The 24384-nt window shown below is 48.0% G+C and overlaps 1 protein-coding gene across 5 annotated transcripts in view; it reads left to right on the top strand.

Annotated features, from left to right (window-relative positions):
• Positions 1-24384, top strand: part of KIAA2012 (KIAA2012 ortholog) — an 88393-nt gene that overhangs the window by 35392 nt on the left and 28617 nt on the right. For all 5 annotated transcript variants that reach the window (XM_075608603.1, XM_075608602.1, XM_075608605.1 and 2 more), the window contains exons 10-12: positions 6117-6308; positions 9360-9488; positions 19876-19944. In XM_075608603.1, the coding sequence (XP_075464718.1) occupies positions 6117-6308; positions 9360-9488; positions 19876-19944 (390 nt within the window). The remainder of the gene's footprint in view (positions 1-6116; positions 6309-9359; positions 9489-19875; positions 19945-24384) is intronic.

Genomic DNA, 24384 nt, shown 5'->3' with positions numbered 1-24384 from the left:
ATCAAATGTATCTTGTATTAAAAACAATAGTGAGTGACCTAAAATAAAATATGGATGTACTTAATAGTGAAACCTAATCTTCTATCCCCAAACAATTGGTCAATCTATGAAAGTGTAACGGGTATTCCCTGTGAATACAGACGCTACCTGCTGTGTAACCTGTGTGGCTCTCAGGAGCCTAAGCCTCCGCTTGGGGAGCCTGGGGTACATACATATAATACGATCTCATGGTGCAACGCCTCCACCTGGGAGGGATCCCAACGGAGTGGGAGGAGGCCCTCACAGGAAACAATCACGATAAGCACACTGGTGTAAAACAGGACTGGCTTTACGGCATAGCATGTACTTATTCATAAATCAAAGGGTGTCCCTCTCTAGAGGAGACACTGACTACTGTGTCTCGCAGGACGCTCCCACCTACACCGGGTGATCCCACCCCGTGTCCAGTAACCCCACACAATATGTCTCGCACCCTTAAAGGGAGAGGATATGTGTGACTGCGCAGCCACTAGTCCCGTAGTAATAATATATGTAGGATCGTTGGTGCACTTGTTGCTGGTTACCTGCCGAGCACTCCAGTGCCCGGGCCTGCCAAGGAGCTTCACAAAGGATCCGAAGGCTGACGAATCCATGAACTACCGTCCGGGGCGATCCCACCCGGATGGCTACTGCAGCGGTAGCGTAGGTCTGAGCCCAAACCTCTGGATGGACGCGCAGCGTCCGCTGTGTCCCTAACTGACTCTGTGTAGTAAGGGGCAGGGTCCCTAACCTGGGGCTTGTCCCTACAACACTCAAGTACTGGTGACTCAGGGCTATCTGGGGCCTAGGGGGCTGCTGGCCTAGTGCAGGGTGTCACTGACTCCTGCACCCTACCTCCTTCCCATAGCTGCTCCTGGCGCCGACTGACTAGCGTGCTCCAAGCCCGCAAAATGTATCCATTCTCCCCTGCAGGGAGATGCTGTAGCCCTATTGGCTCCCTGGGGTCACGTTGGGCGGTCCTGGGGCTCATAGGAGATGTAGTCCCTTCTGTGAGCCCTCCCCTGGTTGGCTGCCTCTCGTGCGCTGTCACTGCGCATGCGCAATGTCCCTGGCTGGCCGCCGCATGCGGGGACTTACTGCGCATGCGCGAACACATAGAAGATGGCGGCGCCCTTGCCGCCCTGCTTCGGGAGCGCCGGGAGCCCTGACAACGCAATCGCGGCCTTGGCAACCGGCCGCACGCGTCCCTGGCAACCCCCGCAGCAGTTCCCCTCTGCCCCTCACTCCTGCAAGCGCCGACGGGTCCGCCATTGGCTCGGCAGCACCCACGATCGCCAGCCAGGTGAGGGAGGGGCGACGGGCAGAGGGGGACCTGGCTACAAAAGCAATGTACAAATTGTAGCTATACCAAGTATTTTTTTATGTGTGTGTGTGTGTATATATAGAGATAGATATATAGGGGTTTATTGATGGTAACCATCTATTAGATACAGAGGCCTAAAGTTAATACAAGTAGTACACCATAACTTCCATTCATATGAATTTACACTATGGCTTAGCACAGTGTAGTAATTTTGGATCAAAGTCCTTTAAAAAGGGGCAACTTTTTAAACTGCTTCCCATCTAACCAAGATTCCTACTGGGATTTGCCCCTGAGACATTAGCAATGCTTTGTGCCCTTTGCCTCATGTATGTGACACATTCATATAATTGAAAGTAGCTCAGAGAAAATAGATCAGGATAACGGACATTAGTGGCGAGTATTTTCCATTTGACATGTTTGGATAAAGAATTATTTCGAGGGATTGGTGCTTCCAGCTTCGTAGTTTCTAACGTTGTAACACATTACTAACTCACTGATAATAAAACCAGCACATTGCACAGCGTCGTGACTAATAGACTAGCTGTATGTCATTCAAGAAACATCTCACACCTTCATATCTGCTTTCTCCTGTCCTTTCGCATGGTAAGTAAGTGCTATGAACATGACATTAAATTACACCATGTAAGAGTACGGCTGTGTATTGCAATGCCTTCACAGCTGGAAGGATCTGCCTGGCGCTCAGCTGATTAACAATTGATTTACCAACACAAAATACCACCAGTAATACATAATTATATAAGCCAGATTCATTTTTATGGATGGAACGTGTTGCTTGATGTAATAATTCAATTTGCACCATACTTCGTTGTGAAAACCTCAGGCAATTCCTTATGTTGGATAAAATACATTTGGTACAAAAAATTAGCAATGCTTCTTTAAAAATGTAATTGGCTCGTGCCATTTCTGTTTTGTTTTAATAAATGCAGCAGTTCCTTGCCTTTAAGGCAATGTAATTATTTAAACTGCCAATTGACCCGTTCTCCCGTGATCTATCGGTGAAGATCCTGCTTCCCAGGGCACGCAATATGGCCGCCTAATTCAAAAGAGGAAGTGCGGGGGCTACCTTAATAATTGCTAGAACAACACAAGGAAGCTCAATAGAGTCAAAATCATTCAAAATGGCATTAAGTGGGGTAAAAAAAATCAATGCAGTATTATCTATTATAGGCTAAAGCTGGTAAATTCAGGGCATTATTGAAATCCCTGCTCTCTGATTGGTTAAAATTCCGGGCATTATCCAATCAGTAATGGCCCAGAATTTTTGGCAGTTTGCCATGTTTTTCAGCCAATCAGTTTTCATGTTTTATTCATAAAGAGTGAAATTTGTACTTAGACATGGGAGGTGATTGGACAGAACACACCAGCAAGGCACTGACTCCCCCCCCCCCCACCCTGTCGCAGAGAGTGAAGGGAAATGTTTGTGTGTCTGCTGAGTGTTTTGTGGGTGTAAAGGGGGCAGTTTTTATTGGTGTGTGTCTTCTGTTGGTGTGTGTTTTGTGGGCGTAGAGGGGGCAGCAGTCTTGTTGGTGTGTTTCTTCTGTGTGTGTTTTGTTCTTGTAGAGGGGGGCTGCAGTGTGTGTGGCTTCAGTGTAACAAACAGTGTGTGTGTGTTTTGTGGGTGGAGAAGGGGTGCAGAGTGTTTTGTTGGTGTGTGTCAGCAGTATGTGAAGTGGGTTTACAGGGGGCTGCAGTGGGTGAAGAGGGGGGCTGATGGTGTGTGTTTTGTGGATGTAGAGGTGGCAGAGTCTGTTTTGTTGATTTGTGTGTCTGCAGTGTGTGTTTTGTAGGTGCAGAGGGGTGGCTGCAGTGTTAGTTTTGTGGGTGGAGGAGGGGTGCAGAGTGTTTTGTGTGTGTGTGTCTGCACTGCAGTGTGTGGGTTTACAGGGGGCTGCAGTGGGTGTAGAGGTGGGCTGCTGGTGTGTGTTTTATGGATGTAGAGGGGGCAGCAGTCTGTTTTGTTAGTGTGTGTCTGCAGTGTGTTTTGTGGGTGTAGAGGGGGGGGCTGCTGTGTGTTGTGTGTGTAGAGGCTGGAGGAGGGCTGCAGTGTGTTCTGTGGGTGTAGAGGAGGGGGGCTGCACAGTGTAGGGGGGACTGCAGAGTGTGTGTTTGTGTATATAGGGGGGGGTTGCTGTGTGTGTGTGTGTGTGTGTGGGGGGGGGGGGGGGGGGGTCTATGTATATGTACAATTTACGTTTAATAAACTTGCAGTAAAAGCATAAGAATGTAGACAATCATGCTGATAAAAATCAATATGACTACAAAAATGCCTATATTTAGCCTATAATAGTAATAATCCCCTCAGAACAGGGCATTACTGGCCAATAATGCCCTGGCTGGGTTAAAGTCCCTCGGCTTCGCCTCGGGCCTTCAACTCTTCCAGCCAGTAATGCCCTGTTCTTCGGGGATTATTACTTAAATACTACAGAACTGATTTATTTTAAAAAACACATAGGATTCTGAGGGTAATGCTTCTTAAGATTGGCTACAGTTGTTTCATAAGTCCACTTCTGCTAAATACATTTTAACGTGTGCAGTTCTTGAAATAACAGAGAATATGTTACATTGATAAGCGCTTTCACTGTATTGCAGCTCCATCATGCAATAAGAGATACTCTTCATGTGAGTGCAGTTTAATGCAGATTTCTGTGCAGTTTTTATTGAATTTTTAACGTGTGTTAAGCACGGCACCATTTGTTGGAAGGGAGACACAATACATTTTGTGTTAAACTCAACATCGCATTTTATCGCTCGCGAGTTTAAATTAACGGGCTGCCCATGTAGTTTGTTCAAATGAGGCTATATTTTTAACCTTGATATGACTTGTTAAACCAGCAATCAAGAATAAGTTGCCCGTCTCAAGTGGGTGATGTCACTTTGCAACAGTTGAGAATAAGCACCAGGTTATAATTGATCGGGAGATGTTAAATATAAGTAGCAGTGTCTATGGCAGTGTTTTTCACCCAGGGTTCCTAGGAACCCTTGGGTTCCCTGGGCGTCCCTAAAGGGGTTTCCTGCAATTGTCTGGTCGTTTGAAAATTGTATCAAATACAGAAGCACTTACCATGCATATGATGTCAGACGCGCGCTGTTAGAGTGTTGGGGGTTCCTCAGAATTTCACATAGGGTTCCTTAACTAAAAAAACGTTAGAAACCACTGGTCTATGGTATCTGAGCCGCAGACAGCTATAGTGTGGCCCGCGGGCTCCACTCTCCACCAAACAGCCCATCTCTCTCTACTACACCCTACACCCCCACCTCTCACCCCCACACCCCCACCTCTCTTTCTCCCCCACCTCTCTGCCCCACACCCCCACCTCTCCCCCACACTTCTCTCTCCCTCCCAAACCCCCACCTCTCTCTCCCTCCCACACCTCCACCTCTTTCTCCCTCCCACGCCCCCACCTCTCTCCCCCACACCCCCACCTCTCCCTCCCACACCTCCACCTCTCTCTCCCTCTCACACCCCCACCTCTCTCTCCCTCCCACACCCCCACCTCTCTCTCCCTCCCACATCCCCACCTCTCTCCCTCCCACACCCCCACCTCTCTCTCGCTCCCACACCTCCACCTCTCTCTCCTTCCCACACCCCCACCTCTCTCTCCCTCCCACACTCCCACCTATCTCTCTCCTACACCCCCACCTCTCTCCCCCACGCCCCCAACCTCTCTTTCACCCCCACCTCTCTGCCCCACACCCTCACCCCTCTCTCCCCACCCCTCTCTCACTCCCACCTCCCATCTCTCTCTCCCTCTCACACCCCCACCTCTCCCTCCCACACGCCACCACTCACTCCCTCCCACACGCCACCACTCCCTCCCAAATGCCACCACTTCCTCCCACACCCCACCTTTCTCTCTCCCTCCCACTTTCCCACCTCTTTCTCTCTCCCTCCCACACTCCCACCTCTCCCCATCCCACACTCCCACCTCTCTCTGTGTCCTTAACCCCCCACCTCTCTCTCACTCCTTCACACCCCAACCACTCTCTCTCCCAAACCCCCACCTCACCCTCCCTCCCACACCCCACCTCTCTCTCTCCCTCCTACTTTCCCACCTCTTTCTCTCTCCCTCCCACCCTCCCACCTCTCTCTCCCACCCTCCCACCTCTCTCTCCCTCCCCTCTCTCCCTCCCACACCCACACCTCTCTCTCCCTCCCACATGCCCACTTCTTTCTCTCTCTCTCACTCCCACACTCCCATCGTCATGTGATGATACCAGTGAGCAGTAAGCATGACTACTGCAGTATATTATTCACAGGCTTTCACTTTTTAATGAATCCTTTTAAAAATGTGATCCAAAGCAGCAGTGCACAAACTGGGGGGCTCGAAATTGTCTGCGGGGGGCGCGGGGTTTAGAGAGGCCCCGCGCGCTTCCCGAAGGCACTTAAATTAAGCGCCGGGGAAGCAGCGAAGGCCTCTGTAAACTGCACTAACCTTCGCTCAGACAGCTTCTGGAGATGCGTCGCCATGGCAACGCGGCGTTAAATGACACCGCGAGGTCATGTCATGACGTCATGACGCCGGAGCCGGGTAAGAGGGGGGGCACGCGGAGAGAGGGGGACAGCCAGCAGGGGGGCGCAGGGAAAAAAGATTGCGCTCTAAAGATCCAAAGAGTTTTCACATCTTATTTATCATAAATAGGTTCTCCTGAAATCATGAAAAGTACCACTATGTTTTATGTCACTTGCATCAATGCACAAGACATACATGAGCGACTTAGTCATCTAATTCATTGTCTGAAATTATTTTCCAAGACGGTGACTTGTTGCCCATGCCAGAAGCACCACCACTAGGATCACTGCCTCCTATCAATGGGAAGAAGGGGCCCGGGAACCAGAGCAGTATGGCAAACTTAAAGGTACCCAACGTCAGTAGCAGCACCACCAGTGGCTCCAAGGGACTGCCCACTGGCATTATCCGAGGCTCCCTTCCTGAGGAACTGAAAGGTAAGAACCCAAACTTAAAAGAGCAATCCACCATAACTCGCCTCCATCTTATTTACAGGATTGAAACCGGAGGTCCTCTAGAGCTGAACCGCAGTATTATTTTCAGCTCTGAGGGCCCCCCGACTCCCGAGATACTTTCTGGTGAAGTTACCAGTATTACTTCCTGGTTTTTAAAGGGGATGTGGCTCTTCTCATTCTACACCTCTTCTCTTGGTGAACTAATACAATCTTTTGGCTTTCAGTATCATCTTTATGTCGATGACAACCAAATCTCTCCTCCCCTGACCTCTCCCCCTCTCTCCTGTCCCGTGTCTCCAACTGTCTCTCTGCAATCTTCCCTTGGAAGTCTCATCGCTACCTGAAGCTAAACATATCCAAAACAGAATTAATATTCTTTCCCCTTCCACCGCTACACCAACACTCTCTGTCACGGTCAATAACACCACAATCTCCTCAACACCTCAAGCCCGCTGTCTATGGGTCATCTTTGACTGATCTCTCCTTCATTCCTCACATTCAGTCCCTCACTAAGTCCTGCCGTCTCCACCTACGAAATATCGGCAAGCTACACCCTTTTCTCACTCATGATGCAACTAAAATCCTAATCCACTCACTCATCATGTCCTGCCTAGATTACTGCAACCTCTCCTAGTTGGCATTCCCCTTGTCCGCCTTTCAACTCCAATCCATCCAAAATGCTGCTCAGTGGGCTACCTCACTCACTGCTCCACTACGTATATCCCTACACTCGCTTCCCATAGTCTCTAGAATGAAATTAAAAACCTTAGTAATGACTTACAAAGGTCTCAACGACACTGCCCCCCTTATCTCAGCCCCCATCCACAAATTCATATCTACACGCCCCCTACGTTCTGCCCGCGACATCCGCCTTTCCTCCCACCTTATCCCCTCCTCTCACTCCCAACTGTAAGACTTCTCCCGTGCTGCTCCCTCTCTCTGGAATTCCCTAACATGTATCATCTGACGTCCCCTAGCTTTCAGATGTTTCAAAACTCGTTGAAAACTCACCTTTACAAGAAAGCCTATCTTGCATACCCCTAACATCCAACCCCATTAGGACCAGCTGTGCGGCTAGACCAATCTCCACCCTAAATAACACCCCCCTCCAAATCTTAGTGGAATTAGCTGTCAGACTGGGCCATATTCTAACCTGAGCCACACCTTACCTTCTTGTTTCAACATTGTCCCTCACTCCCTGTAGCTTGTAAGCTCTCACGAGCAGGGCCCTCATTACCTCTTTGTATCTGTTTGTGAAGTTTGTCCTCTCTTACATTTAACTGTTTATGTTTTTTTTTTAATGTGCATAACTCTGTACCCTCATTATACCGCACTTAGGAATATGTTGTCGCTTCACAAATAAACAACAATAATAATTATAGGCCGTCCAGTAAGAAGCCGCAACTGATGATGTTGCAGATTCCTATTGGCCAAAGATTTGGCAGCCATTTTGATTTCCTGGTTATAAATATAAACCCAGTAACTTCACCAGTATGCATCTTGGGAACCAGTGGGTCCCTAAAGCTGAAAATTATGCGTGTGGGGGGGGGGGGGGGGGGGAAGGGGGGAGGAGGTATAGATAAACAAGTAGGCGGAACTGCTCATTTTAAACCAATGTGAGAAACCCGCCCAAAAAGTAATTTTTTGTTTCGCCTTTCGAGCTTCCCAGCTCTGATACTCTGAAGAAAGAGCTTTCTATTTCAGGGCCGTATGAATGGGAATACTACTACAAGTGTCACAATTCACGATTGTGGGACTGAAGAAAAAACATTTTGAAGAGGTTAGGATCACATGGCCCGTACTTATAAGCCCAATGCAATCTGAGAGACTGAATACACTGTAACTGTAGACAAAAGGCACCATTGTTATGTCTATGTTATTTCTGTTGCACAATCGCATTCCGCAGCCCAATACTTTGGGGTGTGAAGTCAATGGCCATGAAATGACACTATTAACACACACTTGTACAGTAGGTAGGGGAACGCTCACTGTCAGCGCTATATCAGAACATACTGATGAACCTCACACCCACCAAAATAAACCCCACTATTAACCACGAAAAATGATCCATCATGTTTTTTACACTGATTGCTTCCCCCCTTTCTTTTTGGTTGTCGTAATAAACACAGATAATTTCCTGGGAAAAAATAAAATAAAAAGCGAAACTGAAGGGCCCCAAGTATGATGCATGGTTAGGGTCTGTGAAACCTTCCCTGTAACCTCCATGCTTCCACAGTTAACAGATACCCTCTCCAAACCTACAGGAAGATGTGCAGAGTGGTTTCTCACATCCTGTGAGGGATCACATTTGTCTTTCCTGGAAGATAAAGAGACGACTCCCCTGACCCCTGCGTGACTGATATGTGGGAGGGGATCCGGGCATCACTTACTTCCATGCAACAGATAAAGGATCATGTGTTCTGAGACATTAGCACTGTCAGATAGGGGACAGTGTCAGAGAAGGAGCATACTACTGTATGTGACAGAGACACAGTAAGGATAATAAGCATCTTAAAGTGGGAAGTTCAAAAACATTGTGTTGCAGGCACTGATTAAAGTTGGTATACTGGGGTATTAAAAGTGTCCTATATTAGGCAAAGACATTTTTGGGTGGCCAGTGATATGTGCAAACTCTCCCTTTTTTTGTCCAAGTACCACTCATTTTATTTATATTTTCACACCCTGAGAGCTTCGATTGTTTCATTTACAAATTTCCAATTGCATTTCCTTTGCAAGGAACTTGCATTTCCTGTTTGTAAATAAATATTGCTAAAATGATGGCGAAATTCAGTCAATAGAGCATTGCCAAAAGGTTTAATAAACATTGACCTTTTTTATATCAGGCACAGTACAACGTCCAATTCGAGCACCAAACGACACTGACATCCATTTTAAACAGGGCACTAAAAAAAGATGACGGCTTAATCCCCTTGCTGCCTGCAGTGTCTGTGTTAGAAGCATTGTGTAGCTGATTTCTTCATGCATGTCACGGGCATAACTGCTTAATATGTTTTCATGTTCTTTATTTTTAAGAGTGCTGTAAGGGCAGTTCCGTGGGCAGCTTGATCATGAGTCCTAATGGGGAAATTGTCTGCCTGTCTCTCATGGGCTCGGTACGAGACACGAATATTCCCATCCGCTTCGACTTCATTCCTGAAGAAGGTGAACATCATTTTTTAACAGTATTAAGGTATCAGTTACTGTTGTGTATTAACAAATTCTTTTATGAGTTACTGCAGGGGTTCCCAACTCCAGTCCTCAAGACCCTCCAATGTCAGGCTTTAAGGATATCCCTGCTTCAGCACAGGTGGCTCAATCAGTGGCTGAGCCATGGCCACCTGTGCTGAAGCAGGGACATACTGAAAACCTGACCTGTTGGAGGCATCTCAAGGACTGGAGTTGAGAACCCCTGAATTACTGTAATATAGTAATGTATTCGTCCCACAACTCCATCCCGCCCTCCCTCCCCACCCCAACTCCATCCCGCCCTCCCTCCCTCCCCACCCCAATTCCATCCCGCCCTCCCTCCCCACCCCAATTCCATCCCGCCCTCCCTCCCCACCCCAATTCCATCCCGCCCTCCCTCCCCACCCCAATTCCATCCCTCCCTCCCTACCCCAATTCCATCCCTCCCCACCCCAATTCCATCCCTCCCTCCCCACCCCAATTCCATCCCGCCCTCCCTCCCCACCCCAACTCCATCCCGCCCTCCCTCCCCACCCCAACTCCATCCCGCCCTCCCTCCCTCCCCACCCCAACTCCATCCCGCCCTCCCTCCCCATCCCAACTCCCGCCCTCCCTCCCTCCCCATCCCAACTCCATCCCGCCCTCCCTCCCCATCCCAACTCCATCCCGCCCTCCCTCCCCACCCCAACTCCATCCCGCCCTCCCTCCCTCCCCACCCCAACTCCATCCCGCCCTCCCTCCCCACCCCAACTCCATACCGCCCTCCCTCCCCACCCCAACTCCATACCGCCCTCCCCACCCCAACTCCATCCCGCCCTCCCCACCCCAACTCCATCCCGCCCTTCCTCCCCACCCCAAATCAATCCCGCCCTCCCTCCCCACCCCAATTCCATCCCGCCCTCCCTCCCCACCCCAACTCCATCCCGCCCTCCCTCCCCACCCCAACACCATCCCGCCCTCCCTCCCCACCCCAACACCATCCCGCCCTCCCTCCCCACCCCAACTCCATCCCGCCCTCCCTCCCCACCCCAACTCCATCCCGCCCTCCCTCCCCACCCCAACTCCATCCCGCCCTCCCTCCCCACCCCAACTCCAAAACCCCAACTCCATCCCGCCCTCCCTCCCCACCCCAAATCAATCCCGCCCTCCCTCCCCACATCCACAACCTCCATCCCGCCCTCCCTCCCCACCCCAACTCTATTCCGCCCTCCCTCCCCACCCCAACTCTATCCCGCCCTCCCTCCCCACCCCAACTCTATCCCGCCCTCCCTCCCCACCCCAACTCTATCCCGCCCTCCCTCCCCACCCCTACTCTATCCCGCCCTCCCTCCCCACCCTAACTCTATCCCGCCCTCCCTCCCCACCCCAACTCTATCCCGCCCTCCCTCCCCACCCCAACTCTATCCCGCCCTCCCTCCCCACCCCAACTCTATCCCGCCCTCCCTCCCCACCCCAACTCTGGCCCGCCCTCCCGACCCAAACTCCGCCCCGCCCTCCCTCCCGCCCCAAACTCCGGCCCGCCCTCCCTCCCGCCCCAAACTCCGGCCCGCCCTCCCTCCCGCCCCAAACTCCGGCCCGCCCGCCCTCCCTCCCGCCCCAAACTCCGGCCCGCCCTCCCTCCCGCCCCAAACTCCGGCCCGCCCTCCCTCCCGCCCCAAACTCCGGCCCGCCCTCCCTCCCGCCCCAAACTCCGGCCCGCCCTCCCTCCCGCCCCAAACTCCGGCCCGCCCTCCCTCCCGCCACAAACTCCGGCCCGCCCTCCCTCCCGCCCCAAACTCCGGCCCGCCCTCCCTCCCTCCCGCCCCAAACTCCCTCCCGCCCCAAACTCCGTTTCGCCCTCCCGCCCCAAACTCCGTCCCGCCCTCCCGCCCCAAACTCCCTCCCGCCCCAAACTCCGTCCCGCCCCAAACTCCTCCGTCCCGCCCCAAACTCCGGCCCGCCCTCCCTCCCGCCCCAAACTCCGGCCCGCCCTCCCTCCCGCCCCAAACTCCGGCCCGCCCTCCCTCCCGCCCCAAACTCCGGCCCGCCCTCCCTCCCGCCCCAAACTCCGGCCCGCCCTCCCTCCCGCCCCAAACTCCGGCCCGCCCTCCCTCCCGCCCCAAACTCCGGCCCGCCCTCCCTCACGCCCCAAACTCCGGCCCGCCCTCCCTCCCGCCCCAAACTCCGGCCCGCCCTCCCTCCCGCCCCAAACTCCGGCCCGCCCTCCCTCCCGCCCCAAACTCCGTCCCGCCCCCCCTCCCGCCCCAAACTCCGTCCCGCCCCAAACTCCGTCCCGCCCTCCCTCCCGCCCCAAACTCCGGCCCGCCCTCCCTCCCGCCCCAAACTCCGGCCCGCCCTCCCTCCCGCCCCAAACTCCGGCCCGCCCTCCCTCCCGCCCCAAACTCCGGCCCGCCCTCCCTCCTGCCCCAAACTCCGGCCCGCCCTCCCTCCCGCCCCAAACTCCGTCCCGACCTCCCTCCCGACCCAAACTCCGTCCCGCCCTCCCTCCCGACCCAAACTCCGTCCCGCCCTCCCTCCCGACCCAAACTCCGTCCCGCCCCCCCTCCCGCCCCAAACTCCCTCCTGCCCCCCCAAACTCCCTCCTGCCCCCCCTCCCGCCCCAAAACTCCCTCCCGCCCCAAACTCCCTCCCGCCCCAAAACTCCCTCCCGCCCCCCCTCCCGCCCCAAACTCCCCCCCGCCCCCCCTCCCGCCCCAAACTCTCCCCCGCCCCCCCTCCTGCCCCAAACTCCCTCCCGCCCCCCCTCCTGCCCCAAACTCCCTCCCGCCCCAAACTCCCTCCCGCCCCCCCTCCCGCCCCAAACTCCCTCCCGCCCCAAACTCCCTCCCGCCCCAAACTCCCTCCCGCCCCCATCACGCCCCAAACTCCGTCCCGCCCTCCCTCTTGACCCAAACTGGGGTTGGGGGTGTGGGGAGAGAAACCCACTGTAAATAGTTACAGATGTGCATGCATTTATGCAGATTGATACAAACCATAAAGGTTTATTAATAATAATAATAATGAAATGTTGTGTTTTTAGTGATTTTAGATGTGCATTGATTTATTTCTTTTTTGGCTTTTATTGGACAGATCTCAACAGCACTCCAGTAAATTAGAACAAAATAAGAAATACAGTTTCTGTAAAAAAAAAAATGGTTAATCTCAGCAGGGAGTGGGAGCCGCTTAAGTTTTAGGGCTGCTGCTTTGAACCTGTTGCCACCGCTGCTACACCCGTCTGTGAGCGAGAATCCAGACATGCCCCTCCTCCCGCCACCGTGACTGCACGAGACAGAGAGGGGAGGGGGGTGTTCTGCAGCTCGGTGACACCCTGCTTTACCCCTCCAGGTTAGGGAGGGGGCCTGCAACACATCACTGAGTCCCCCTGGCACTCGAGAGGTTAAGATGCAACCATAGCTTCCTCTTTCCCTGAGGGATAGCAGCAAGATGTGTGTTTGCAAACAGTGCACCACAAAATAATTTAAAGGAAATAATATTCTAGGTTTAGAGTGTAAGCTCCGCAGACAGAGATTCCTCGCTCATCCATTTTTGACTTGCATGCACGGCTTTCCTAAATGCCCAATCGCGGGCGATTATTCCCTGGCATGTAACTGAGCTCAGACAGGCTGCTACGCTAACGCGCGTCCGCGCCTCTCTGCTGGACGGTGTGTGCTCATCCCCAGCAGACAGAATCACGCAATTGGAGGCGGGACTTTAAAAAAAAAAACCTGTGTGTGTTTGTGATTGGCTGGCGAAGTACACGTGACGCGGCTGCCGCTTGAAATCACAACTTCAGTTGTCTTTTTCAAGTGCAGCGGCGTCAGCGCTGTACTTCGCCGCCGGGGTGTCGTTTTCACTTTGAAAACTCCCACCCACCAACGTGAAAGAGTGGCGAACGTGTGCGCGCACGTAAGCGCGAGCACGTCGCATCGCAGCCTATCTGAACTCAGCCTAAAGTTCGCTTATACTAATACAGCGCCCTGCACTAGGCTGCCCCCCTATACAAATAGAACAGAACCCCCCCCATCCGTTTCCTAATACCAGACGAAGTCCAGAAAACGAGAGAGAAGAGGGTCGTTTGGCAGCGGGAGTGTTGTACCCTGAGGGGCTATGTTGTCTCTTTTTGTTTTGTTTTGCAGTTGGGTGAAGCTGACAGCTACAAATGTAAGAACATATGTGTTCCATTTAGGGAGCTTCCACTCATTGGGTGGCCTGTCACGGCCTGTGCTACAACAATGCAATCGTAAAAGGCTTAACCCTTAATGCTGCTTTTGTGCCTCGCAATGCTGGAGGAGGAGCAGCAAAAGGCAGTTCTACAGGGAATGCCACTGGTAGCATGTGTGTATGTATAGCTATATTTATATAGCGCCATCCATGTACTTAGCACTTTACAGTGGCAGCACACGGGACATTATAAACATTTATATTATAAGTTAACATACTTAACTGTGTTGGAGCCATGTAGCCCAGCAAAGCACTGCGGAGCAATCCGCTTTGTTTCATGATCTTATTTATAGTCTGTATATATCTACATATATATCTATATAGCAAATAAAAATATCACTTGTGAGCACATTCACATGTCTTAGACAGGTACTGTATCTGTACCGTGTTAGCCAAGCTTAATAATCAAAAACAAATACTCGATACCTTTCTGTGGCTAACAAAATGCTTATATATATATATATATATATATATATATATATCTTTAGTCTGTAAAACTAATAAAAGGGAGGAAAACGTCATGAACAAAATGTATGGGGTTTTTTTTACAGTTGATTTTCCCAGATTTGCCATTATCTTCCTAAACACTAATCTTTAAGATTTGTAAAGTTTGCAAAATTATGTTTTTATACCTGTCACATAAACCCAAATGAGTTCATCCAAGATCTCTCCGGGGGTCATTCTATGCAGTCTGAAGCATCCGTTCGGGAAATGTTCGGACGGTAATCCCCATTGACTTCAATAAGGCTTTTCCGGCCACAAACGGCTGCTTCGGACAATAGTTTATTAAAGCCCTAAAGGTTGATTTAAGTGATAATAAGTGGAGAGGGGCTACATTTTGGACATTCACAGCTGGCAAAAATGGCACAAAGATATACAACTTTGCCACCAATTTACCACCACCCTATATTCAGTGAGCACCTCTGACCCCAAGTTTCCCCCCAGATTTTTGCAATTATGTTTTATTTAAGTTGGGAAATATTGGTGATTCCCCAATGTTCTCATGCAAGTTTGAAGTACGCATTTATTTTTTTAATGTGCTGCAGATTGAAAAGTATGCTGCATTATTTGTTGTAGTTTGGATATGAATGATGTTTGCACAAGCACTTTTATTTCTAAACTGCAATAAATGATTCCGATTTAAATGGCCAAATGTAGTAGAAAAAAAAACATCAGCCCAGTTAGTATTTCAGCCCCGTCTCTAATCATTTTATAATCCGTATATGGAGTTTCTTGCTGATCTTTCAAAAAGATGTCGTAATTAAAAAAAAAAAAAAAAAAAATGAGGTGCAGAAACTGAGTTTTCATGTGCACCCACAAAAATTGCCCTGTATATATACACCGCATGTATATATTCATTGTGCCAAAATAATACATTGAGATCCACGCCTCCTCCACCTTTATTGTATATCTAACACAGAAGCACAATAGGGAAAGGATTATTCATTAAGCTGCGATAGTGCCGATCAGGCGCACCATTGCACGGAAACTCCCATTGACTTCTATGGGAGTTTCCATGCAACAGTGCCCCGCTCGGCACTATTCCAGCTCAGTACATAACACACGCCTCCCCCAATGCATTTTTGGAATATGTCATAACACCCCCCCCAACCCCCCCTTTGTGCCTCTTCTACTCATCGGCTCCAGACTAAATCAACACTCCCTACTTACAGGCCCCCGACTCCAGCCCACTGTGATTGTCAGGAAGAAAAACAAACCTTCCATCTGACAAAGGCCCCAGTAGTGAGCAAAGAACACAAGAGAGAGGGCGGAAGTCAAACAGATGTCCAGTTTGAGTTGATTTTCTCGCTTGATAGTATTGGAGAAGCAGGAGAAAAACATTTCTCTCTCTCTCTTTTTTTTCTTTTAAAGAAAACACAGAATATTCACGAAGTCGTTGTCCGTCGTCGTTTGTTTCTAATCATAAATGAAGAGTCAATAATCGCCTCAAAAAGTTTTTAGAAATGATTTGTGTAATGGAGATACACAGGGGATCAATCGCATTTCTATTTTAGGTTTGAAAGCGGGCGGATAACGCAGCAGTGCGTGCTGAGCGAAGCATTTATTTATTAGCTCATTTTTAGAGATTACACCTCAATCATTTCAGTGGAGTTTTTTATATATATATTCTTTTTTTAATGCTTCGTTCAGGAGGTTAAATATGAAGTGTCCGGGAGGTTAAAATGATGTTGCCACAGCAGTCGAAGGGTTATTATCATAACCATGAGAAGCTAGAAATGGAGAAAATCACGTTTTCTCCCCTGCTAAAGAGCAGGACATACAGGCATACCCCGCATTAACGTACGCAATGGGACCGGAGCATGTATGTAAAGCGAAAATGTACTTAAAGTGAAGCACTACCTTTTCCCCACTTATCGATGCATGTACTGTACGGCAATTGTCATATACAGTACGTGCATAACTGATGTAAATAACACATGTGTAAAAGGCTCTATAGTCTCCCCGCTTGCGCACAGCTTCGGTACAGGTAGGGAGCCGGTATTGCTGTTCAGGACGTGCTGACAGGCGCATGCGTGAGCTGCCGTTTGCCTATTGGGCGATATGTACTTACTCGCGAGTGTACTTAAAGTGAGTGTACTTAAAGCGGGGTATGCCTGTACTCAACATTATAACAGTAAAAATGAGGGTGACCAGACGTCCTGGTTTAGCCGGGACAGTCACGTTTTTTTAGGCCTCTGCCCCGAATTTTTGGACCACTGTCCCGGTTTTCTATCAGCACCCGTCTTGCATGCGCGATCGGCACTTGCCAGCCGCGCATGTGCGATCGACAATCTCCGATTGCGCATGCGCACTAGCGATCGGCAAGAGCCAATTGCGCATAAGCGACCGGCAAGCGCTCATCGTCCATGCGCAGTCGTCGCTTGCTGTTCGCGCATTCGCTGTCACGAGCGCGGCTGCGCGTGTGCAATTGGCGCTCACGACTGCGCATGCGCAACATTTGTCCCGGTTTTTGCCAGGACAAATATGGTCACCCTATGGGGGAGAGGGAGTTGCTGCTTTAACGCCTTTGAGTGTCAGGGCTCGTCCGGCACAGTGTGGTCACGTGGCCACTTTCAACAGCAGTCAGGTGACCGCGGCGGCCATTTTTGGAGGAAACAGAAGAGGAGTCGTCCTCCGTTTCCCTCACAGGGCAGATAGCGTCCTGTGCATCCAGGGGAACGCAGGATGTGATCAAACCAGGAAACAAAGCACTCTTTGCGCATGACGTAGTCACTGTCATTTGGCCCCTGGAGTGGTAGACCCCATGGCATAGTGACTGCATAGTGTAGGGCATCCACAGGGTTAAACACCATATGATGGGTTCTCAACTCCAGTCCTCAAGACCCCCCAACAGGTCAAGTTTTCCAGATAGGCCAGCTTCAGCACAGGTGGCTCAATCAGTGGCTGATCACTGATTGAGCCACCTGTGCTGAAGCAGGGATATCTTTAAAACCTGACCTGTTGGTTGGTCTTGAGGACTGGAGTTGAGCACCCCTGCCTTATGACATGAAGGGGTGCATATCTGATTTGGGAACACGCTTGCACTTTTCCAGTAATGATTACAAAGTCGCAGTGACCCGGCCTTAGTTCCAAACCAGTTGTAGAAAATTCCCATTGGTTTCCATTTTCTTGAGACCCAGAAAATCTTTGTTTATGGATATTGTGAGATATAGCAAGGAGCAAATATTGGATGTGTGCTTGCTCTGGGTTGCCGCTTTACTGAATTCAAAATAACAGAGTAGTTCTGACCGACTCAATGGCCAGTAAAACTGAATATAATGCACGGAAAGTATCCTTTTTATCTATTTTGTAATTGCTTTGCATTGTTCGCGCTATGAAAATAGACGTGTGTGTATGTGTATATATGTATGTGTATATATGTATGTGTATATGTATATATATATATATATATATATATATATATATATATATATATATATATATATATATATGTGTGTGTGTGTGTATATATATATATATATATGTGTGTGTGTGTATATATATATATATATATATATATATATATATATATATATATATATATATATGTAACGGGTTTTCTGGACTGGCCTGACCCACCCAATCTCACATTGGCCCCTGTGGTCTAACCAGTCCCCATTACAGTGTGATGTCTGGTGGTGCACCTGTTGGCAACAGGACTCCTGAGTCTCCCACATGATGGTGTTTGGGGATTGCCAACCCAGACAGGCAACTGAGGTAGTGTGCTTGAGTCCTACCTAGATCCAGTGCAGCGCCTCCACCTCATCAGGATCCCAGCGTGAGCTTGTGGATGGTCCTGGTGAGGAACTCCTCTGTGGTGCAGCCCCCTGCGTAATCACTCCACACTTACACACGAGGGTATCTTTCAACGGGAACATCTTTATTGTCGGATGTGGCCAGCTGCCCTCCACACTTGGTGTATTTAGCCACACATGATTGTCCAGCAGCTTCCCTCTGAAAGGTATATTCCTCCTTGATTAGGGATTCCCTCTCCCCGTAGGGATATCTACCCTGTGCCAGGTCCCTGGTCACAGTCTCATTATTCCGCAGCGTATAACATAATTACTCTTACAGCCTAGCAACAACTTCTGAACTCCTCTAACCACTCGTTCTACTCCCTAACTTTTGATCAGTGCTGTGCCTTATGTATCCTCTGGGGGCTGACACAACTCTGACATCACTAACCATGGAGTCAGAGCCTGTGACCACTCCCATCCATACATAGGGCACCTCACCAGGGTGTGAGGGCAAACCTCCATGATTACTGCTGGCAGGCCTGTACTTACCAGGCCTTACTGTCAGCAGGAGAGATGACTGCAGCCATTTTACAGCATGGCTACATATATATATATATATGTATTAAGGTTCGGCACTTTCACTGGTGTTTATATTCTTTACAAAAAATTGTGTTTTGATTTTGCTGGAACTGAATTGGTTTAGTTTTTGTTTTTTTTTAATGATGGGGTGAAAAATTCCTCAAAATAAGCAGGAAATAAAAAATAAAATTGCTAAATTCTTAAAACGTCAAAGTTTTTGCTCTAAAGTTTGCAGGTTTTTGTAATTTGTAAACTCAAAAGTCCACTTCGTTTGCACAAAAAAAAAGAATCTAAGAATGAGCCTTTTTCGGATTATGACTCGGATATAAAAATGTATTCCGAAACTTGATTAACATTTTTGAATGAACTTTGAAGTTTGGATTCCGAACCTCACGTACCCATCTTTAAAAAAAAAAAAATATATATATATATATATATATATATATAGTGTGTGTGTGTGTGTGTGTGTGTGTGTGTGTGTGTGTGTGTGTGTGTGTGTGTGTGTGTGTGTGTGTGTGTGTGTGTGTGTGTGTGTGTGTGTGTGTGTGTGTGTGTGTGTGTGTGTGTGTGTGTGTGTGTGTGTGTGTGTGTGTGTGTGTGTGTGTGTGTGTGTGTGTGTGTATATATACTTAGTTAAGTTATGGTGGGTAAAAAAAATGAGACTTTTTTTATCCATCATAACTTAAAGCTTCATTTTTGCATAGCCAGTATAACCAACCCCACAGCTGTCTGTGGGTGGGTTTGCTGGCTATGCATCTTAACCCTGGCTGTGCTCAAAGCTGTGAAATGCAGCAAGCATAAGCCTATAGGGAACCATGTTAATGGTTTTGAAGCAAAAGGTGGCACTGTGTGCTCATTTGCATGTAATTTCCCAGAATCCCTTGCTGCAGTGGAAGTGCTGTGTGCTGGGTGATAATGGTGAAAGGCGGGGGTGCAGACCTGTCTAAGACATGCAAATGAGCATACAGTTATATTTCCATTTGCTATATGTATATATAAATATATATATATGCAACAACTTTATTTCATATAGTGCTTTTCTCCCAATGGGACGCAAAGTGCTTCACAATTACAGTATAGTGCGTGGTACCGCAGCACTTAGGAATGTTACAGACATGAATCTGTTTTTGACGTCTGATGTCATCATCATCATCATGTCCACCCACTGCTGGATGAAGAGGTGTGTGTTATAATCAGGATGTATATAGTTTTGGTTGTGTGGAGAAGTGTGCACGTAGAACAAAGTGTGTATCACTGCTACATGAAAGCCGGCAATGCAGCGTGAGGTTAATTAACATCATGTCCATGCTCAACCATTAACACACGTTATCTGGGTTTCCTTTTAGACTGTCTTCCACTGGAATCCGAGGGTCAGGGAGAACAATGCCCTGAGAATCAGCAGACCTCTGTGCAGGGTAAGTGTCCTTGCACTAGGCACATGAGCCATGTCAGATAACAGGACTAAGTATCAGGAAGGAGTTTCAGCCGCTGATAACTTGCAGGTTTGAAGATAGACAAAGTGAAAAACACAAAAAGTGTTTAAAAGTATCGTCCTATTTGACAACATAAGTATGAGTTTCAACGGACGTTATACTGGTCATATGTGTGTGTGTGTGGGTGTGTGTGTATATATATATATATATATATATATATTTATTTTTTTATATATATATATATATATATATATATGCAAATATAGCTGTATGCTCATCTGCATGTCTTAGGCAGGTCTGCAACCCCGCCTTTCCCCATTATCACCCAGCATACAGCACTTCCACTGCAGCAAGGGATTCTGGGAAATGACATGCAAATGAGCACACAGTGTCACTTTTTGCCTCAATAACCATTTTTAACATGGTTCCCTATAGGCTTAAGCTTGCTGCATGGTCACAGCTTTGAGCACAGCCAGGGTTAAGGTGCATACCCAGAAAACCACCCACAGACAGCTGTTTCGACCTTGATGGGTCTCATCAGTGTGGGGTTGATTTTACTGGGATGCAAGAGAGGCTTATGGGATAGGCCAAACCATAATACTGAGTTAAGTTATGGTGAGTAAAAAAAGTGACAAAAACCCTCCACAGGAAAGCAAATATGCAAATATAGCTGTATGCTCATCTGCATGTCTTAGGCAGGTCTGCAACCCCGCCTTTCCCCATTATCACCCAGCATACAGCACTTCCACTGCAGCAAGGGATTCTGGGAAATGACATGCAAATGAGCACACAGTGTCACTTTTTGCCTCAATAACCATTTTTAACATGGTTCCCTATAGGCTTAAGCTTGCTGCATGGTCACAGCTTTGAGCACAGCCAGGGTTAAGGTGCATACCCAGAAAACCACCCACAGACAGCTGTTTCGACCTTGATGGGTCTCATCAGTGTGGGGTTGATTTTACTGGGATGCAAGAGAGGCTTATGGGATAGGCCAAACCATAATACTGAGTTAAGTTATGGTGAGTAAAAAAAGTGACAAAAACCCTCCACAGGAAAGCAAATATGCAAATATAGCTGTATGCTCATCTGCATGTCTTAGGCAGGTCTGCAACCCCGCCTTTCCCCATTATCACCCAGCATACAGCACTTCCACTGCAGCAAGGGATTCTGGGAAATGACATGCAAATGAGCACACAGTGTCACTTTTTGCCTCAATAACCATTTTTAACATGGTTCCCTATAGGCTTAAGCTTGCTGCATGGTCACAGCTTTGAGCACAGCCAGGGTTAAGGTGCATACCCAGAAAACCACCCACAGACAGCTGTTTCGACCTTGATGGGTCTCATCAGTGTGGGGTTGATTATATATATATATTACCTTATCTTTGTAGTTTATCACTGTTTATGGTATTTCTAATAGTTTCCCCATACCTCAAAGTATACCACACGTACCTGCTTTTATTAAGGGCTAATTCCGCTATGCTGTAGCAGTTCCAAACCGCCATTGAGGGCTTGTTATAAAGCAAGTTTTGGAGAAACAGCCATTTTGGAAACCCACGGAAATGTTATTGCACATCTGTGTTGCTCCATATTAAAATACGGTAGTCAAAATCTCCAGTAGTTCTTTTTTTTTTTTCTTTTTTTCATATGTAGGATAAGTAAAAAGCTGTTTGTACAGAAATATTATTTATTAACAAGAACTTTACTCAAACTTCACTATAAGTCGTACTTCGATGTTAGGCATTTTAAAAGTAATGAAACGGCTTAAAATGGTAGCCATCCACAGACGTACCTAGTGATGATGCATGATATCTCCGTATAACGCGGCGGTAATAGTCACTCACTGGACTGCACTGTATCCCCAACATATCTCGGCAAAAACAACAATGCATTCGGCTGCATCTCCTGGACTAAACAAAGGGTTAAATGATGTTTCAGGCCTTCACCACCGATGGGGTTAATTAGAACCAAGACTAGCTCTTATTTTCGTACATATATTTGCCAGTTCTAATACAGTGCTCTCAGTGTACGCGGCGCTGTACATATAACGTTGGAGGCACAATGAGACCCTGTCCCCAAGAACTTACAACCCAATTTTGGTGACTGAGGCAGAGGCAGAAAAAGTGACTTGCGCAAGGTCACAAGGGGTCACTTGGATTCAAACCAACCGGGATTCACCAGCTTCATATGCAGTGACCTTACCATTAAGCCACCCCTTCCACCCACCCCCCCCCCACCCTTTTTTTATTTATTAACCCTTTTGGTGCCACACGGATCAGCATCACAGGGTTAAACTGGAAATGCCTTTTAACTCACTGACAAGGTACTTTAAATCCCTGTGTCTTGGGCACAAAACAAATATAAGACGGTAACCTCTTCGGGGCAGGGTGGTGCAAATCCTGTGCCCTGTTTGCATACCCCATCAGGGCTGTATGAAGAGGAAGGGTTTGTTATGGAGCTGCGGTTGTAAGTGCGGAACTAACTGAAAACCCCTAAATTGCAGCGAAGGTCTGGAATCAATGAGGCAGATGGTCACCCGCACATCATGGATCAGCGTTTCATCCCTTTGATTCTCAGGACAGCTTTGCTCCCCATGTTGAAGCGATTATGCCTCGCTTTCCAGCAATAACTAATTGGTCCTGGTGCATTTTGTTTAAATAAAACTCCCTTCATTTAAGGGGTAAGCTGCCTTCAGCCTAATACATCCTCTAGTTCTGTCACCTCGGTTCAGAGGTGAGCTTACCACATTCCTTTGCAATGGTGGAGTTTAACCCGTTTGCTGCTGGTGGGGGCTTGCAGAGCAAAGTATTGAGAGTCCTTCAGCTGGGGAATGAGTCTAAAACAAGTTGTGTTTCATCCCCTCCTCCCTCTCTCATCCTTTTTTTTTTTTTTTTTTCCTTCCAATTTCCTCCCTGAAAATCTATGGTACTTTCATCTTTCACACTCTCTCTGCTCCCTACATTTCTATCTGCATATTATTAATTCACTTTCTTTTTTTTCTTGCTTTCTTTTTTTTTTCTTTTATATCTTTCACTCTCTCCTTTCTTTTCTTTTTTTTTTTAATTATTTGTGTTCCTTTCATTCTCTTTCTGTATTTCTTTTGTTTCTGTTTTATGTACAGGTATGATAATGAAAAAAACAAACAACAAAAGAAACACAGTGCTTCTACTGCAGCCAGGGATTCTGGGTAATGACACGCACTCACAGTGTGTCACTTTTTGGTTCTAATCGATTTTTTTACATGGACCCCTGTAAGCTTATGCCTGCCGCATTGCCCAGCATTTAAAGCAAAGCCAGGGTTAAAGAAGTGCATGGCTGGCAAACCTACTCACAGACAGCTGTTTCAACCTTTTGGGTCTCATCAGTGTGAGGCTGTTTATATTCTGGCTGTGCAATGTGAAGCTGGTAGTGGATACAAACCAGATGGATAAGTGGATAAGAAGCAAAAAGTAATGTACTATGAGTGCTTTTTTTTTTTTTTTGCATGTTATTACCCAGAATTCCTGGCTGTAGTGGAAGCATTGTGTAATTATGGGGTAAGGCAGTTGTGGGGACCTGTCTGAAACATGGTTCTTTACACTTGCTGACTTGCAGTACGCTGTACTGTGCAGGATTTAGTCACTATTTTACTCACCGTAACGTATTTGTACTGTATCACACCCCTCCCCCCCCCCATCCCTTTCCCCCGTCTCCTTGACACTTTATAGCTTATTGTTTCTTTTACTATAACTTTCGCTTGTTCGCTCTTTATCTTCTTTCACTATATATTTTTATTCTCCTCTCATCAGCTTGTTCTCTTTCTTCCGAAGTCTCAAAGTATCGTTCTCTCTCCCTCTGTCTATCTGGGTCTGCCCTTCCTTCTTTCTATCTCGTTTCCTGGAGTATCAGAAATCCTAGACAGTCATGTGCTTTGAAGTTTCCCACGCACCTTGTCCAAATCCATTAGTATTTTGGGGAACACGAAACAGAGTTAATATAGGTCACATTCCGAGGTCTTAGGTAAAGAAACACAAGTTACAGAGCTTTCTTTGCCGAAGTCTGACTCCCGCCTTTGTGTCTGTTTCTTGTTAAGTCTTTGGGGTAACCCTATTCCATGATTCTAAACGTCTTATTCATACTCTGCAAACTGTTCATTCTGGGTCTGTGTGTTGTTTCTCGGTCCTGGGGAAATACGCGTGAATTGACAGAAAACAGGGATACGTATTTAACGTAAATGGGCTGAAGTTTCTCCTAGAAAAGATACATAAAATGCAGTTATTTGTGGTTCACACTGAATATGGGGGCCTCATTCTGATTTCCATGGACGCCCTTATTCCTGAACATTCACGGCACACGGCTGAGAAGGGGATCTTTCATCGGAGGTAGCAATGAAGAGAAATTGTTAGGGCCACATTTGGGAAAGTTACTAAACAGTGTTAAGACT

The sequence above is a fragment of the Ascaphus truei genome, chromosome 7, assembly GCF_040206685.1.
Source record: "Ascaphus truei isolate aAscTru1 chromosome 7, aAscTru1.hap1, whole genome shotgun sequence".
Lineage (NCBI taxonomy): Eukaryota > Metazoa > Chordata > Amphibia > Anura > Ascaphidae > Ascaphus > Ascaphus truei.
Note: the sequence above shows the minus strand (reverse complement) of the source record. Positions and strands in the feature narration are given on the sequence as shown.